Source organism: Poecilia reticulata, chromosome 10 (assembly GCF_904066995.2).
Source record: "Poecilia reticulata chromosome 10, P_reticulata-male-v2, whole genome shotgun sequence".
Taxonomy (NCBI): domain Eukaryota; kingdom Metazoa; phylum Chordata; class Actinopteri; order Cyprinodontiformes; family Poeciliidae; genus Poecilia; species Poecilia reticulata.
Window position 1 is genome coordinate 25,224,072 of NC_088839.1, and position 15,816 is coordinate 25,239,887.

General features: G+C 39.2%; 2 protein-coding genes across 4 annotated transcripts in view; one reads left to right on the plus strand and one right to left on the minus strand.

Annotated features, from left to right (window-relative positions):
- Positions 1–2,189, minus strand: part of bcorl1 (BCL6 corepressor-like 1) — a 43,028-nt gene extending 40,839 nt beyond the window's left edge. For both annotated transcript variants that reach the window (XM_008420664.3, XM_017307158.2), the window contains exon 1: positions 2,032–2,189. The gene's annotated coding sequence lies outside the window, so the exon portion shown is untranslated. The remainder of the gene's footprint in view (positions 1–2,031) is intronic.
- A 66-nt stretch (positions 2,190–2,255) lies between these two features.
- Positions 2,256–15,705, plus strand: cstf2 (cleavage stimulation factor, 3' pre-RNA, subunit 2). Of its 2 annotated transcripts, XM_008420665.3 has the most exons (13): positions 2,256–2,501; positions 2,706–2,784; positions 3,863–4,032; positions 4,120–4,256; positions 4,487–4,606; positions 5,083–5,202; positions 6,006–6,120; positions 8,928–8,987; positions 12,102–12,201; positions 12,666–13,003; positions 13,608–13,732; positions 14,920–15,003; positions 15,075–15,705. In XM_008420665.3, exons 1-13 carry the CDS (start codon positions 2,405–2,407, stop codon positions 15,198–15,200), a joined length of 1,671 nt encoding a protein of 556 aa, XP_008418887.2. In that variant the 5' UTR covers positions 2,256–2,404; the 3' UTR covers positions 15,201–15,705. The 2 variants fall into 2 exon arrangements, with proteins under 2 accessions (XP_008418887.2, XP_008418888.2); XM_008420666.3 differs by lacking the exon at positions 8,928–8,987 and having other exon boundaries at positions 2,259–2,501.
- The last annotated feature ends 111 nt before the right edge of the window (positions 15,706–15,816 follow it).

A 15,816-nucleotide genomic window follows, 5' to 3' on the forward strand; every position in this document is an offset into this window, starting at 1 on the left:
TAAAAATGTCCTGGGGATACTTCTTGCTATATATTAATGCAATATAAAGACACTTTTACTTGAATTTCCTCACTGGAAGATATTTATACTATTTTTTCTGCTCTATTAACTAAGGGTATCTGAATTTGTGAGACAACAGAAACACAAACTTCTTGGCTCAACAGGACCTGCTAGTTTTTGCTTTCTTTATTCATTAATGTAGAAACTATTTCTGGTGTGTTTGAAAGAAAAAGGCAAAAAAAGACCAATTGTTTTGGGAACTAGTGTCTGGAAAATATGCTATTTCCATAAACATTTTGAAACTGACTCAGGTTAACTATATATATTTGTTTGACTTCTCAAGAGAGTAATAAATTGAAAAGCTTTCCAAATGTATTATTTACTGGTGTACAACTTCCTGATAACAGTCAATGTCTCCAGAACTAATGTACAAACCCATTATAACTATAATGTAATTCTTTCTTTATGCAGAAGTCCTGAGTCATAAATCTTTTTAATAAATATAAGTACACTTTACTGCAATTTGTAAAACTCCCCTTGAGCAAAAGCTTTTCAGAATCCAGAATGGTTTTTTATTCATAAATTTATGTATCAGGACATACTTTTAAAAATTTGCTGGACTTTGCAGAGTTTAAAAATCATTAAAGTACTTCCCTGGTTTCTCACTGCATTTAGGTGGGGGAAGTATCAGGTGTTGCTATTTAAATTACTGATCATCAGCAAGGGATGCCACCTCTGTTGCCAGGTGTCTGTTAACACGATGCAGTGAGGAAAACACCAGCGATGACTGTAGAAAAGCACTAGTTGCTGACCATCATTCTGGCCAAAAAAAAATTTAATGTAGGTGCCACAGGAAAGAAACAGGAAGTAACAGCAAAGGTAAAGCCAGCAAAGATTGCAAACAACCAATAACCTCAAAATCCTCAATTAGTATGTCAAATGTCAAATGACAGAACAACACAATTAAGATAAGACTGTCTATCTGCCTAGGGTTTGGAAATATTAATCCCTGCAATATTCTTTGAACAAATGAGACAAAGTAAAGCTTTTTGGCAATAATACAGAATGCCATACTTAAAGGAAACTAATCATACCATGTAATCAATTTGTCAACTATCAATCCTTCTGTATACCAATAAATTCAAAATATGATGTCATCTGTCTGACTTTTGAATTTTCTCACAAACTGAGTCATGACATAGAACAATAGTCCAAAACACAGCCACAAATTGAAATAAATCAACAAATTGCAATGGACCAGTCAAAGTCCAGACCTCCACAGGATGGGAATGCTGTGGTAAGACATGCCTGTAAACCTCATATCTGAGAAGCGATGTTGTAAGAACACCCCGAAGGTGCGAGAAACTCATAGTCAAAAATATTCATACCTCCACCCCTCCTTTTTTTTTTTTTTTTTTTTTTTTTACAATGTTAAACCTCAATGTACTTTATTGAGATTGTTTGTGATGTCAGAAAAGTATCAAACATTTTTCACAAATAAAACTTCGAAAAGTGTGGCATGCATTTATTGATTCATCTGTCAAACTCAATCAGATTGGTCGGGAACTTTATTTTGTAGCCCATATCATCCTATTACCAGTTTTATTTTGTAGTTGCTTTGATTTAAAACCTGCATTGTGTCTATGCATTGGTGTGTTTTTAGTTGTGTTAAATAGAAATAGAACTACAAACCACACTTTGATATTTTTATTTGTAAAGAAAATCTAAACAAAATGTATCCTTGTATCTTTTCTGTCACTTCACAACCATAAAATCCAAGGTTGTAGTAATAATGTGCTGGAATGTTAAAAAGTTAAAGCGGTATAAATATTTTGTAGTGTATTTCAATATAAACTGATGTGAAATTAATGTGTTTTTTCTACAAATTTAATGTACATGTCTTGGTCTCTTTTATCAGCCTCCACAGGTGTTAACTGTTAACTAACTGCAACACCCTCCTGATATTTTAACGGCTTCTATTTACTAGCTAACCGGCACATAAAAAGTATTAAAAATAAAACATTCACTGACCTAATCTTCTGCTCTGTTGCGGAACAGCTGCATCTCCATCGCTCAGTTCACCTGGTTGACTTTTTAGGAAGGAAAACGTGACTTTGTAACCGTCCATCTCTCTGTTTCTATGCTGGGGGAAAAAAGAAGGCAGCAACGGTTACCGTAGCAACAGCGCCATCTGTGTTCTAATGGAAAGTGACGACCGGTTGTCTTCGGCGTTGTTCGACGTTAATAACGGAATAAATTAAAACACTCGGGGATCGGTTTGTGAAATTTTTCAAGAGGTCGAGAGAGGTCGCGCTGCTGGTGTTTGAGCGCGGCGCCTCTTCTAACAACCGGATGTTGTCGCCTTCTGATATCCTCCGGTGCTACGTTCATTGTGGTCCCCAAAATGGCGAACGTTGCTGCAGCTACCGTGGCCGCTGCGGCCGCAGCTGCCGCCGCGAACAGAGACCCAGCGGTGGATAGGTCACTACGATCGGTTTTCGGTGAGTTCAGCTTTAATAGAAGCGGTCAAAGCATGAAACAGTAAAATAAATCAGCTAATGAATGGAGACGTCCTAGCTTACACATATGGCCATGTAGCGGAGGAACAAAACTCGACGCTAATAAGCAAATAGCTTGGTAATTTGAAATGTGAGCTTCTTTTTTGTTTTTATTCAATATTCTGTCATTTTGAATTCTTATTTTAGTTGGAAACATTCCATATGAAGCCACAGAAGAGCAGTTGAAAGACATATTCTCCGAAGTCGGACTTGTTGTCAGCTTCAGGTAAGTAAAGGAGAAACATTACAAGGATAAAAGTGCACATAATTGTGTCCATCCATTGTTTTTGTTTAATACAAGTGCCTCTAAGTAGATAAGGCAGCTGATTTCTGTAAATCAATTAAATTAAAACGTAAATTTGGAATATTGCATACAAAAATGTCATAATACACAATCCTGGAGAACATTGTTGACCTAGCAGGACGTCGGATGCACGAAACGGGCACAGCCGCATCCTTAAGATGGTAGTGAAGCATATGCTAATCAGTATTTACTTTTGGGAGAGATTCAACAGGTGTGGAGTCAAACCTGAACATGGGTTACAACTCCTGCATTCCTTGGATTAAAACTATCCTGAAAAAGAAGCAGATCACTCTGTATATCACATGTGTCAAACTCAAGGCCCAGGGGCCAAATCTGGCCTGTTGTAACTTTCTCCGTGGCCCTCTACACTCCAAATTAGAGTCTAGAGTTTTTTACAAATCCACAAAATCAACAGATTCCCATATTTTTTTCTGATTTTACTCAAAAGTGTTCCAGACACATTTGGTTTAAGTGACTGCTTCCTCAGCTTTACTTGATGTCAAGTTATATCTGTGACAGATACAGTGATTAATAAAAAAGTCACATTTAACATCATACATTAGCTCAAATATCGGAAAATTCCTTACAAATATTTCTAAATTAGCATGAGAAAACCTGTGATTTTGATTGCAGAAAAACCATAAAAACAATCACAAAATCCAGGATGGACTGGTCAGTGTGAAAAGATGTTCAATATTATTTAATTTTAAGAACCACTTATTGAATGCTAAAACAGCTATTTATTGATAATTTAACAATTTAATGGGTTTTATAAGTACAATCTGGCACTACTGGCCCTTTAAGAACATTCAGATATATGTATACCCCTGCTGTATGTAATGAATCTAAATGAGGTTTAGTTTTTTAATTAAATTATTTAAACAAAAAAAAAACTTCTCTATGATGCCCTATTTTATTGATATGTGTCATCCGTTGCTTCTTTTTATGGTGTAGATGCTATTGTATGTTACTGTGAGTGTATGTCCCTTGTTTTTCTCAGGTTAGTGTATGACAGAGAGACAGGAAAGCCAAAGGGATATGGCTTCTGTGAATACCAGGACCAGGAAACGGCCCTCAGCGCCATGAGGAACCTGAACGGGAGAGAGTTCAGTGGTCGGGCTCTCAGAGTCGACAATGCAGCTAGCGAAAAAAATAAAGAAGAGCTCAAAAGTAAGTTATTGCATTAGTTAAAGCAAAGGAGATGTGGTTATAATTTCTGTCTTTGTGTGAAGAAGTCGTTCTTCCTTTTCCGCACAGGTTTGGGGACCGGAGCCCCCATCATCGAGTCTCCTTTTGGAGACAGTGTGTCGCCAGAGGAGGCTCCAGAGTCCATCAGCAGAGCTGTGGCGAGTCTTCCACCTGAGCAGATGTTTGAGTTGATGAAACAGATGAAGGTAAGTTGGTTTGCTGGATCTGTGTGACTGACTGTCAAAAATGTAACAGTTAATACATATAAAACTGAGCTTAAATGTAGCAAGAACTCTACTGATGTAAGTCTGTAATTGTATGAAAGTTTGACTTGGAACCTGCATCTTTGTTTATTTCCTGTTGTGTATTTTGAAGCTTCACTTTTTAACCTGATGTTTTATTTGTCTGATTTGTGAAATTTGATTTTTCTCCCCAGCTGTGTGTACAAAACAGCCCCCAGGAGGCGAGGAACATGCTGCTGCAGAACCCGCAGCTGGCCTACGCTCTGCTGCAGGCGCAGGTCGTGATGCGGATCGTTGACCCGGAGATCGCCTTGGTGAGAATTAGGCCTGTCGATAAGCAATAAATCAATTAATCGCATGATAAATTAAGATGAGCTCAATAATTTCCATTTGCATGATTTGTCATTTTTCTCTTTTCTCTCTTTCTACCAAAAACTGAAAGTCTTCAGTCTGGTGCTTTGGTCTCAGCTAGCCCCCTTTTTTTTCTGAAGGACAATTTTGTTTACATAGACTTCATAATTAAATGTATTTGTTGATTATGTTGTTTTGTTTATTTACTTTGGTTATTTCAAATGTCTCCAGTGTTAAATTAGAATTTAAAGTTTATTGATCTTTGGGGATGTGTTCTTGCATTATTATGGCATTCCAATTATAATGCCTGAAAATGGTCTCAAAACAACAATATTACCATTTATCGCGAAGAAAGACGGATAAATAGCTTGTTCTTCATGGCAACATTTGGAATTAGATTTGGGCATTAAGAATTTAAACGCTTTTCATTTTTGTACAGAAAATGTTGCATCGTCAAACAGCTGTTCAGCCGCTGGTGTCCAGCAGTCAGGGTGGAGGAGCACCGCCTGTCAATCCTCCGGTTCAGCCCAACGTGCAGGTGTCTCAGCCACAGCCTGTGGTAAGATGAACCCCAACCCTCTCTCCAACTCCAGTCCTCATGAGCGACTATCCTGCACCTTTTAAGGGCGCCCCGGCCCAAACACACCTGAATCTAATAAATGGCTCGTTGCCAGAGCTTTGCAGAGCTAAATGAGGAAATCCAGCCGTTTGGTTGAGGTGTGTTAGAAAAAAGATGCTTCCAAAGGTTGCAGGATAGGTTGCTCTCAAGGACTGAAGTTAGAGACTCTGCTCAGATTTCTGGGATTCACATAAAGTAAAAACATACAGCAAGCTTCCACTGTCCTCAGGTGATTAAATAAATCACATATAATCACTATAAACTCTGCAATTGTGTTTAATGAAAGCTGAAAATTAATTAAAAGACTGAAAGCAGGCAAACGCTTTACAGGGTCAGTGAGGACTGGGCATTTATTGTATTATTCATAATTATCATGAAAATGATCTCATAAGATATTATTTTTACAGTTTTTTCCCACCAGTTTGTTCCACAAGAGCATCCATGTATTTAAGCAAATTTGAAAATGTGACTAAATGCAGTTACTATGTGCAGTTTAAGTCTCACTCTGTTGTCCTGAAGAAGCACATTTCAAATGGGAATGTTTATCAAGAGCAGCATCTGTGTGTCTGTTGCTATGATTGCTGCACCATGCATTCACAACCACACAGTTCCCTAAAATAGAAGTAATAAAAAAAATTTAATTGTAATTTTTATTGTTCTCACAGCACTACAACAAAACACAGCAGTAAAATCCTAACTGCACATCGCCCACCATTTTAATCTGAGCTTTGTCTCATTATCAGCCGGTCATGCATGTGAATGGAGCCCCTCAGATGATGCAGCCCACCAACATGGGCGTTGTCCCCAACATGCCTGTACCGGGCCCTGTACAAGGACCCGGACCAATCGGACCTCCAGGTAATCGCTACTCGTTTCTTATTCTACTCACTCGTGGCTTCCCATAGTAAGGATTGCATTGCATTGTGGGATGTGGTTGAGTAAATATGCTAATAAACGAAGGCCATGCATAATTTTTGAAGCATAAAATTCAACTTTCCAGACATAATCTCAAAAGTATTTTCTGTCCTTCTCAGATTAGAATGTTGATAAAACCCAGAAACTTGCTGGTGATGAGATTACATTCTTCCCACTTTCTGCTGCGTTAGAAAACAGAATCTGCTTCCTGTATTTACATTTGGCTCCCCCCGACCCGACACATCTGACCAGCAAACACACCGAACGTTCTGGTTTCTAGTGACCGGTTCTGGTTCGCCTGGAGTTTTCTCTGTTTGAAAAGAAAACTGCAAGAGAACCACAGAAAAAAAGAAAGTTCAGTTAAAAGTTGACAAACTCGACAGCTGATTTAGGCCAAAGTAAACAAACTAGGGATCACCCAAATCATCTTAAGAATGTGCGAGGCTTCCTTTTCAAAACTGACAAGTCTAAAAATGTAACATTTTAGCATCAAAGTGTTGCACAAATGCAGGTCAGTTATCATAAATTCAAAGTATTCAGGCTTTAAAGAAAGTATGTAACATTGTCTACATTAAATCGGTTATTTTCCTGTTTTTGGTCAGTGAGGAGTACCACTGCTAAATACCAAAATAATGCATATTTTACATTGATATTTTTTTATTCTCTCTTCAGATTTGTAAGTTTACATGAATTTCTTATGCTTGGGGTCCTTCATCTGGAAGTTCCTCTGTTGATGTTTGGAGATTTTGCCTCACGTCTGTTTTGAGGAGTCTCTCTGCAGACGAACCTTCAGGTTTTATAAAATTGCACCCAAAGTTAAATCTGAGTTGTGAAGGCCCACATTTTAACATATTTAGATGTAGATGTTGTACATAGAGCAGGTGCTGCACTGAAGTACAGCCACAAGTGTGTCTATTTTTAACTTATCAGAAGCTTAGGAAGTGGTGACATCATCACCATCTGTCTCATTATTCTGCTGTTCATCCAATAAATGTAGTTTGGTTTCTAACTGACCACAAACAGGAAAGGTTATGTCTGATTTCTGAGGCTTCTCTGAGTTTCTGCGACGAGCGTTGAAATCCCTCCTGGGTTATGAAGCTCAGGCGTCACATTTGGAGTTGATTTGAAATGCAGCGTGGATCTGTGCTGAGCGCGGTGACAGCAGCGCCGGACGCCCTGGAAGACGGCAGAAATAAATCATCTGGGGACGTTTGCATTAAATTATCTGTATACGCAAAGCTAGAGTCATGCTCTTTTAAGTTTCCAAAGCATCGCCATACACACCTATGAGAAAGTGGTTGGGATTAAGACCCAGTTTTGAAGGTTGGATTCGTGAAACAATTAAAAATAAGTTACAGACTGTAGCCCTCTGAGATGAGCTCCTCAACGTGAATAAACGTTTTTTTTTTTTAGTTTTTTTTTAGAAGCGATAAATGATCCTGCAACCTCAGGAAGGTTAAAACTGATTTGATTGAATTTCCTCAATTTGGAAATTTGTTCCCACACAGAGGCTTTACTGTGGAGGTGACCGATTACTCCTCAGTACTTGGAGTTCAGCCCAAAACGTTACATTTTTTATCTAGAAGACTCAGGGAAGGATTTTTTTCATTTTAAAGAGCCACGGTGCATTTTGTTTCTGGAAAACCGATGCAGGGAACAAACTTCCAGAGAAGTCCTGAAATATGAATCTGTAAACATTTTAAATGCGAATTTAATTCTGCAACGAAAAGTTTCCTTTTTTCTGACGGCACATATTTCTGAATTAGGCTGAAACGATTGGATTAATAACGATGAATCAATTTTTGAAGTAATCGTCAACTAATTTAGTAATTGATTGTTCATCAGCTGGAGTATAGAGACTCTGAAACATGCCATTAGCTGAAAGAAAAACAATATTCAGAGCAGGAATTAAACCAAAACGATACAAAATAAAAACACTTGGATTTAACATAAAAGAAAAATAAAATCTTCATCTGTGAAGATGTTCTACCCAGAACTCTTCTAGTTTTATAATTTTAGCTCAAATTTTGTATGAATAAAAAAGTAATCTCTTTTTAGGAAACATTTTTCCGATTAAATTATTGTTTAATTGAAAAAATAAACAACTGTTCAACTCTGCACCGCATTGATGTCAAGTCGAGCAGAAAGGACTGAGATGTCAAGTCGAGCAGAAAGGACTGAGCTTTTCACATTTTGATGTTGGAAGTATTTTTTTAGTTATTGATCTTTTGCTATAAATGATCAAATGTTCACTAAAACAATGCCCTTATTGCATTTTAGGTTTATTTTCTAATGTAAAAAATTTATTTAGTAATTTATTAGCATCTTTTAATATTTTTTCTAATATCTAAAAAGGGTTAAGTTGTTAAATGAAAAATCTGCAGAATGTGTAATTTTTTTTAACTGGTTAATCGAATAATCAATAGAATAATCATTAGTTGCAGCTCCAGTTTGAATATTTTCTAAAGCCGACTTTTGCACCCGTCATGACTCACTACGACCACTAGGTGTCACCAGAGCCTCTGCTAACGTTCTCAGCTGGGTCAGTTTCGTTTCCTTTTTGTTGTGTCGCTAAATGTCAGATATGAAAATTGATTCTTTCTTTTCTGCACGTTTGACACGTTTTCATTTAAAAGTGAAGCCTCGCTGTGTCTTTCTGTGTGCATGCGACGATGTGATTAGCCCCTCATTGCCGCTTCGCTGTCTTGAGTCCTGTGTCTCCTGTTCTTTTCACTTTAATGCTGGCTCAGGAAACCTACAGAATTCCCCCACAGGATCAGCCGGACCCGCCGCTATCGAGCGGCCTCAAGGTATCACTGTCACCCCTCAGCCCCCCTGACAGCTCAGTAGACTCCGCAGGGCAGACGCTGTCCGCATGCAGGGCAATCTGTGGATTCCACTGTTTGATTTCCACTGTTTCTGCTTGCATACCTGCTTCTTCCTAATGCCTTTCGCTGTTTCACTCTGCACCCTGAGAGCGATTATCAGGCCTGTTCATGAGCTGAGAGCGAGACTGCGATGATAACTGGTGCTTAAATGCTGTGTCATGAAGGAGAGGCTGGGTATGAAAAGATACCGGGTCAGAAACTCAAGGGCTTTTGGATCAGTTTCACAATCATCCTCAAATATTTGTCTATAACAGCAATATTATGTCGCGAAAACAAATTTTGCTGGGCGATAAATTGTCCCAGAAGTTATTGTAATAAGTGATAATGTTGTTTTCCAGCAATAAATGATCAGAGATCAATAAACTTTGAATTCTAACGAACATTTAACACTGGAACTGGAAGGCGTCTTAAATATCCAAAATAAATAAATAAAACACCAGAAACGACAAATAAAATGAATTATGAAGTTTGTTTTCAAAGAAAGGTCTAATTGAGACCAAAACGCCCGACTGAAGACGTTTGTCATCCAGGTTTTGGTAGGAATAGAGAAAAGACAAAAACAATAAATCATGCAAACGGAAATTATTGAGCTCATTCAAATTATCATACGATTAATTGATTTATTGCTTATAAAGGCCTACTTACAATCGGGTCTCAAATGTAAAGTTTCTGTTTGCAGAAAAGATGAATCAGAGAAAACCGACTTGTAGCTAAATTATATGGACACATGGCAAAAACACAAAATCAGAGTATATTTGGTCTAGTGCAAATAGAAATAGAGTTGATTTGTCCTAATTATATTAAATTTCCTTATTGTTTTTAAAATGTACACTGCACAATGAGCTGCTCTGATCGGGTAGAGAAATGTGTGGAAAAGCAGCCGACGTCTATAGAAAGACGGTCAGGAAGCTTCGATAACTACTGATGTGCAGTTTTCACACTTGCTGTTTCTCTGGGTGATATTTGTGTTTGTCTTTTATGTCTTTTGTTTTTCTTTCTGTAAAATCAGACAAATGTGATTTAGTGAACAAATTGATGAGATTTTCTCGTCATGAAATTCTCTTATGTGTAGGAATCAGAGATTTTTTGGCTCATTTCATTTTTCCACTTCTTGTAAAGATCTGACCTGCTGATGTCAACTGAGCTGATTTCTCTCACCTCTTTCTCGCTCGTTCACTTGATCTCTTGCTCCATTTTTTTCCCCTCACACCTCTCATCTATCTCTCTCTCTCTCACTGTATGTCTATCACTCTCTATCTCTCTCTGTGTTTTTGTCTCTTTTTGTCTCTATCTTTGCCTCTATCTTTCTTTTTCTCTTTCTTGTCTCTATTTCTCTCTCTCTCTCTCTCTCTCTCTCTCTCTCTCTCTCTGTCTATCCTCAGGTAACCGTGTGTTAAGGAGGCCATGCAGCTCTGCAGTTAAACATGATTCTATTATTTATAAATAAATGCAGCCCAGCTGTCGGTACCACCTTATATTTGTGCAGTTAGCATTGCTAGCTAAACATTAGCCTGCCTGTACAACTGGACTCTTCTAAAGGATAAAACCGAGCCGCTTTGTTGGAAACTGTTCAGCTTCCTGTTATTTGCTGAAACTGTTTTAAGGAGAGGTTTCTAGAAGCTTCCTGCTCCTTTTTTAGCTTATAAAGCTGCAGCTTCTCCTCTCAGTTACAACTTCCACACTGAAGAGTTTAATCAGCATGACCTGCTCCAGCTTATGCATGATGTTTAATTTAATTTTTTTAATTTCTGCCTCTTTGTCGACAGATCTTGGCCAATCAGTTTCCATGTTTGTGGTTTTTGAGACTCGCTTTGTTGTTTGTCTATAAGAAAAACTTTTCCTTTTGTTGAGCATTTTAATTAAAAATGGATCATTTTGAAAAACCAGAGCAGGGATGTTGCAGAATTAAAGGGCATTACAAATAAATATAATAATAGCTATTATTATTAATGATCAAGTCATAGCGGTGGTTGGCACATAATGTGAACAGAGTTGGGTAGTAACTAGTTACATTTACTTGAGTGACTTTTTTGAAAAAAAAATAATTTTACGAGTGTTTTTATTACGGTTTATTTTTACTTGATTTTTATTATGAAGTATTTCTACTCTTGAGTAAAATTTCTGGATTTTCTACCCACTGAATGAAAAACAAACATATTTTAACCTAAAATGCATCAGACACAGACACACACCTGCAGTTTCTGTTAAAGTTTCATCAGTTTTTTATTCAAAGAAACTGATTTGGAGACATTTTCTGTTGCCTGATTTCGTTATTTTTGTTACTAATTTAAATTATTGTCATTTTGGTTCTTAAAATTCCCAAATTTCCACTGAGCCGTATATTTTGGTCCATTTGATGATGTAATCTTTTAGATATTAAATGACGGATGTTTTGATCAGTTACTCAGTATATGAGTAGACTTTTACCAAACACTTTATTTTTCTTGAGTAATTTCTTGGATGGCTATTTTTTACTTTTTACTTGAGTAAATCTATGTAGTGCTACTCATACTTGAGTACGTTACGTTTACACCGGAGCTCCTTTAGTCTTTTGTTTCCGTCTAAATGCTTCTCTCTTTGAGAGCAACAGTTCCAGACCAAAGCAAAGATCTTTTTCTTTTCCTGCACAGTTAATATTTTCCAGGATCTTGCAGACGTGGTGGAGCATTTAAACATTAATCACTGTGAAAGGGGAAAACTACCGGCTGCTGTCGAACAGAAACACTCAGCCTGATTACATTTTATTTATAGGGCGGCATTCGTTACATTTTTGTGTGTTTGAGTTGGTCAGAGTGAAATCGGTTCAGATGACTCGCTGTGGGACGTTTTGCTTTAGACTGGAGAATCCTGCAGGTTTTTCTGCCCGTCGCTGGTTTAACTTGACCCAAAACGGCTCGGTTCTGACATTAAAGCCAACACCTTTTATAGGTGTCTGTGTGTCTGCCAGGAAATTCAGCCCCCTCAGCGTTGCCAAAGAAAACTCATGAGGTGTTTCTTGGCTTTTGGTTTATGTTTTTGTTGTTGTTGTTGTTGTAGGGCCGGGCGGTATCCCACCCAGAGGCCTGTTGGGCGACGGACCCAATGATCCCAGAGGAGGAACTCTGCTGTCTGTCACCGGAGAGGTCATCGACCCCAAGTAAGAAACATCAGCAGCTGTTAGCAGGATTAACGCCGCAGTACTTTTTGTTCTGTACATCTGGTTCTTCTGAGTCGGTCCAGCTTGTCTGGCTGGTTGAAAGCAAAATGGAGTAGAGACGTGAATCTTTCTGTGTCAAACGATTCGACTTTTAGGGTTCGATTCAGAAACGATTTTCAGATTCTGTTTAAATTATGGCTACGTTCATGACTTTTGTGAATGCAGCCATACTTTTCTTTTTTTTTTTCTCGTGGTCATTGAGATTTCCAAATATATGCGACTTGTATGTAATCTCCTGTGTGAACCGCAAACGACCTGAAAGCGTCCCACAGGCGCAGCAGTACTGGCCAGAATCGTAATCGGCTTTTTAAAGATCGGAGCACCGATCGCTTGTTAAAGCCATGAATCTGTAAAGCGGTGATCAATCCTAAAACTGTAAACCTGGTTGAACTGTTTGTGTCTAGCCGGGCCTACATGGCCGCTCCGCCGCCCCACCAGGCTCCGCCCGTACATATACCTCAGATGGGAGGCGGGCCACAGATGGGAGGCGGGCCTCAGATGGGAGGCGGACCTCAGATGGGAGGCGGACCACAGATGGGAGGCGGACCACAGATGGGAGGCGGACCACAAATGGGAGGCGGACCACAGATGGGAGGCGGACCTCAGATGGGAGGCGGACCACAAATGGGAGGCGGGCCGCCCGAAATGAGAGGCCCTCCGATGCCTGAGCCGCGGACCATGATGGTGGACCCGCGAGGGCCGCCGATGATGGAGCCGCGGGGACCGCCGATGGAACCCAGAGGTACGAGTCGGAGAAAAACGCGTTGTTGAAGATTAAATTTATCAGATTTATGTTTGTTACAGAGCTAACATCAACTCCAGCTGGCAATGAATTTACAAAACTAAATAAAAACAAATCAGAATTTATAGCTGTAGACTGAGCTACACGTTCCTTAAAAAGTCTTGAAATGTCTTAAATTAATTTTGAAAATAAGTTGACCTCAAACGTGTAATTCACAGGTCTTAAATTTTGTTGTGGCAGGATTATTTAACCTCATATTTTATGTAGTTTTCATTTTTTTCTCGCGGGACTCCACTGCAAGCTTTTTGCTGTGTTCTGCGACTTGAGGCGGCTACAGCTACCGCTAAATAGCTGCTAATATACTGTTTTGTTGCTAAGGGTAAAGCTAGCATATTTGACTTCCATCATGGCTAAGTGTAAATTTATCGCCAGCTGGCTGGACGATGTTCATCTTCATCATTGCCAAGCGATACAATTTGTTTATTATTGATTTTCTTTTGCGTTTCTGTTTCAGGTCTTAAATTTCATTCACACGGCTCTTAAAAAGTCTTAGATTTGAGTTTCAGCATCACATTCTCCTAAGCTTGTTACCTGTTTCCTTCAGGCCGTGACCCAAGGGCGATGGACGCTCGCGGGCCGGTGGCGAGTCAGAGGGTTCCCATGGTCCCCGGGATGCAGGGCCCGGTCCCCCACGCCATGGGTCCAAACGTTCCTCCGTCTGCAAGACCGGTAACTGGGCAAAGCCTTAAATCCGTCTGCTGTTTGGTTGAATGCATCTTTCAGCTGCTGAGACTTTCTGCATGTTTTACCCTCCAACTCTGGGTTGTCCAAAGTGTGGCCTGGGGGCCATTTGCTGTATTGTTAAGTAATATATTGCATACGTTTATTTTTAGCACAATAATAAAAATCACAATTAGTTGTATTATTTTCTTAGTTTTCAAACATTTCTTGCATTTCTGACTTGTCCGTTGTGACCCACGTAACAAAAAGCCTTTGAGTGATTCCCAATTGGTTCGACTCTTTAATATCTTTTTGTTTTTGTAAAATCCCATTTGTTAGTTTCTGACTGAATGTTGTTGTTTCCCATCTAAAGCTGATTACATCACCCACAACAATCCACATTTTACAAACAAATTCTTACTTTCCTCTCGCTCTTTATTTTTTTCCTTAATTAAAACTTTTTCCTGACCTTGCCATCTTGTCGTTGTGTATCAAAGCTCTGTGTTTTGTTTATATGTCAGGCGTTTATTTAAGATTTACCGTGTTATGTTGACACATTAACAGCTAAACCAATGCTGGCCATCGTCACTGAGCATCTGTACCAGCAGCGTCAAACTCAGTTTCATTTTGGACCAGATGAAAAATCGTGATGTTCTTAAAGGGCCGGTTTGCCAGAATGCATCGATAAAACCCACCAAACTGTTAACATGTTAATAAACAGCTGTGACTGGATTTTCTGATTGTTTTTGTGGTTTTTGTAATCAGAAACCGCAAAAAAATCACAGATTTTCTGAAGCCAAATTAGAAATATTTGTAAGAAAATTTTGTATGTGTACTAATGTCTGATGTTAAATGTGTGACATTTTATTACTAGTCGTATTGATCACCGACTATAACTTGGCATCCAGTAAGCCTGAGGCAGCAGTCAATTAAGTCCAACGTTTTTGACCAATTTTGATAAAAATTTGTAATAAAACCAGAAAAATGTGGGGATTTGTTTATTTCATGTGAATTTTGAGGAGTTGTGAAAACATTGAGGAAGTCATAGATGTAATTTGGAGTCTAGAGGGCCACATAAAAAGCTGCGGCGGGCCAGATTCGGCCCCCGGGCCTCGAGTTTGATGCACGTGATCTATAAGGTGAAGGAAAATGCAGAAGAAGTGAGTGAACCAAGCTGAGGCTGTGTTGTCCTGCAGGGTCCGGGTATTTCTGGCGTCCCGCCCTCAGGAGGAGGCTTCAGTCCCGGCCAGAGTCAGGTCTCCACTCAGGATCAGGAGAAGGTGGGTCCATCAACGTCGCCACCGTTGATGTTTCCTGCCAGCGCCGCTTAACGCCGCCCCGTCTCTTCCAGGCCGCCCTCATCATGCAGGTCCTGCAGCTGACCCCGGAGCAGATCGCCATGCTGCCGCCGGAGCAGCGGCAGAGCATCCTCATCCTCAAGGAGCAGATTCAGAAAACCGCCTCCGGCGCTCCGTGATTCTCCAAGGCGGAGTTCCTCCGCAGCTTCCCGCCTGGAGCAGGAAGGAGTTTTCTGATTTCAACAATGTTTTCACTCGTTCCTGCTGCAGGAGCTGCCGTCTCCTCCTGAAACCGGCCGCTCTGCAAAAACACAAAATATTACCAAGTATTTATTTCTAGCTGCTAGTGAAAATGTCTTGAAATAAAGAATATTTCACATTTTTCCCATAAGTAAATGATCTGCCAGTAAACTCACTACTTTTTGATTAATATTAAGGAATTATTTGGTAAAACGTTACTTGTCAGTTTGATCTTATTTCAAGAATGCTCTAGAAACTAGATAACGGTAGTTGGTAATATTTTGTGTTTTTGCAGTGTAGATCATAGCTTTGTTTCCTCTTTTTGTATGAAGAGTAGCTTTGATCCGAATGACTTCAGAAGATGGACACTTTTTTTTTCCTTTAAACCAAACTGTTGTAAAATCTCAAAACTGTTTTGTCAATAAAACTAAAGAAGTCACAAAATGCCTCCCTATTTTTAATCCAAAATACTTTAAACAAAGAATAAACTCTTGCAGGAAGACATACCACTCTCTGCCACAGCTTTAATTTGCTACCTGGTTCCTTGTTTACCTG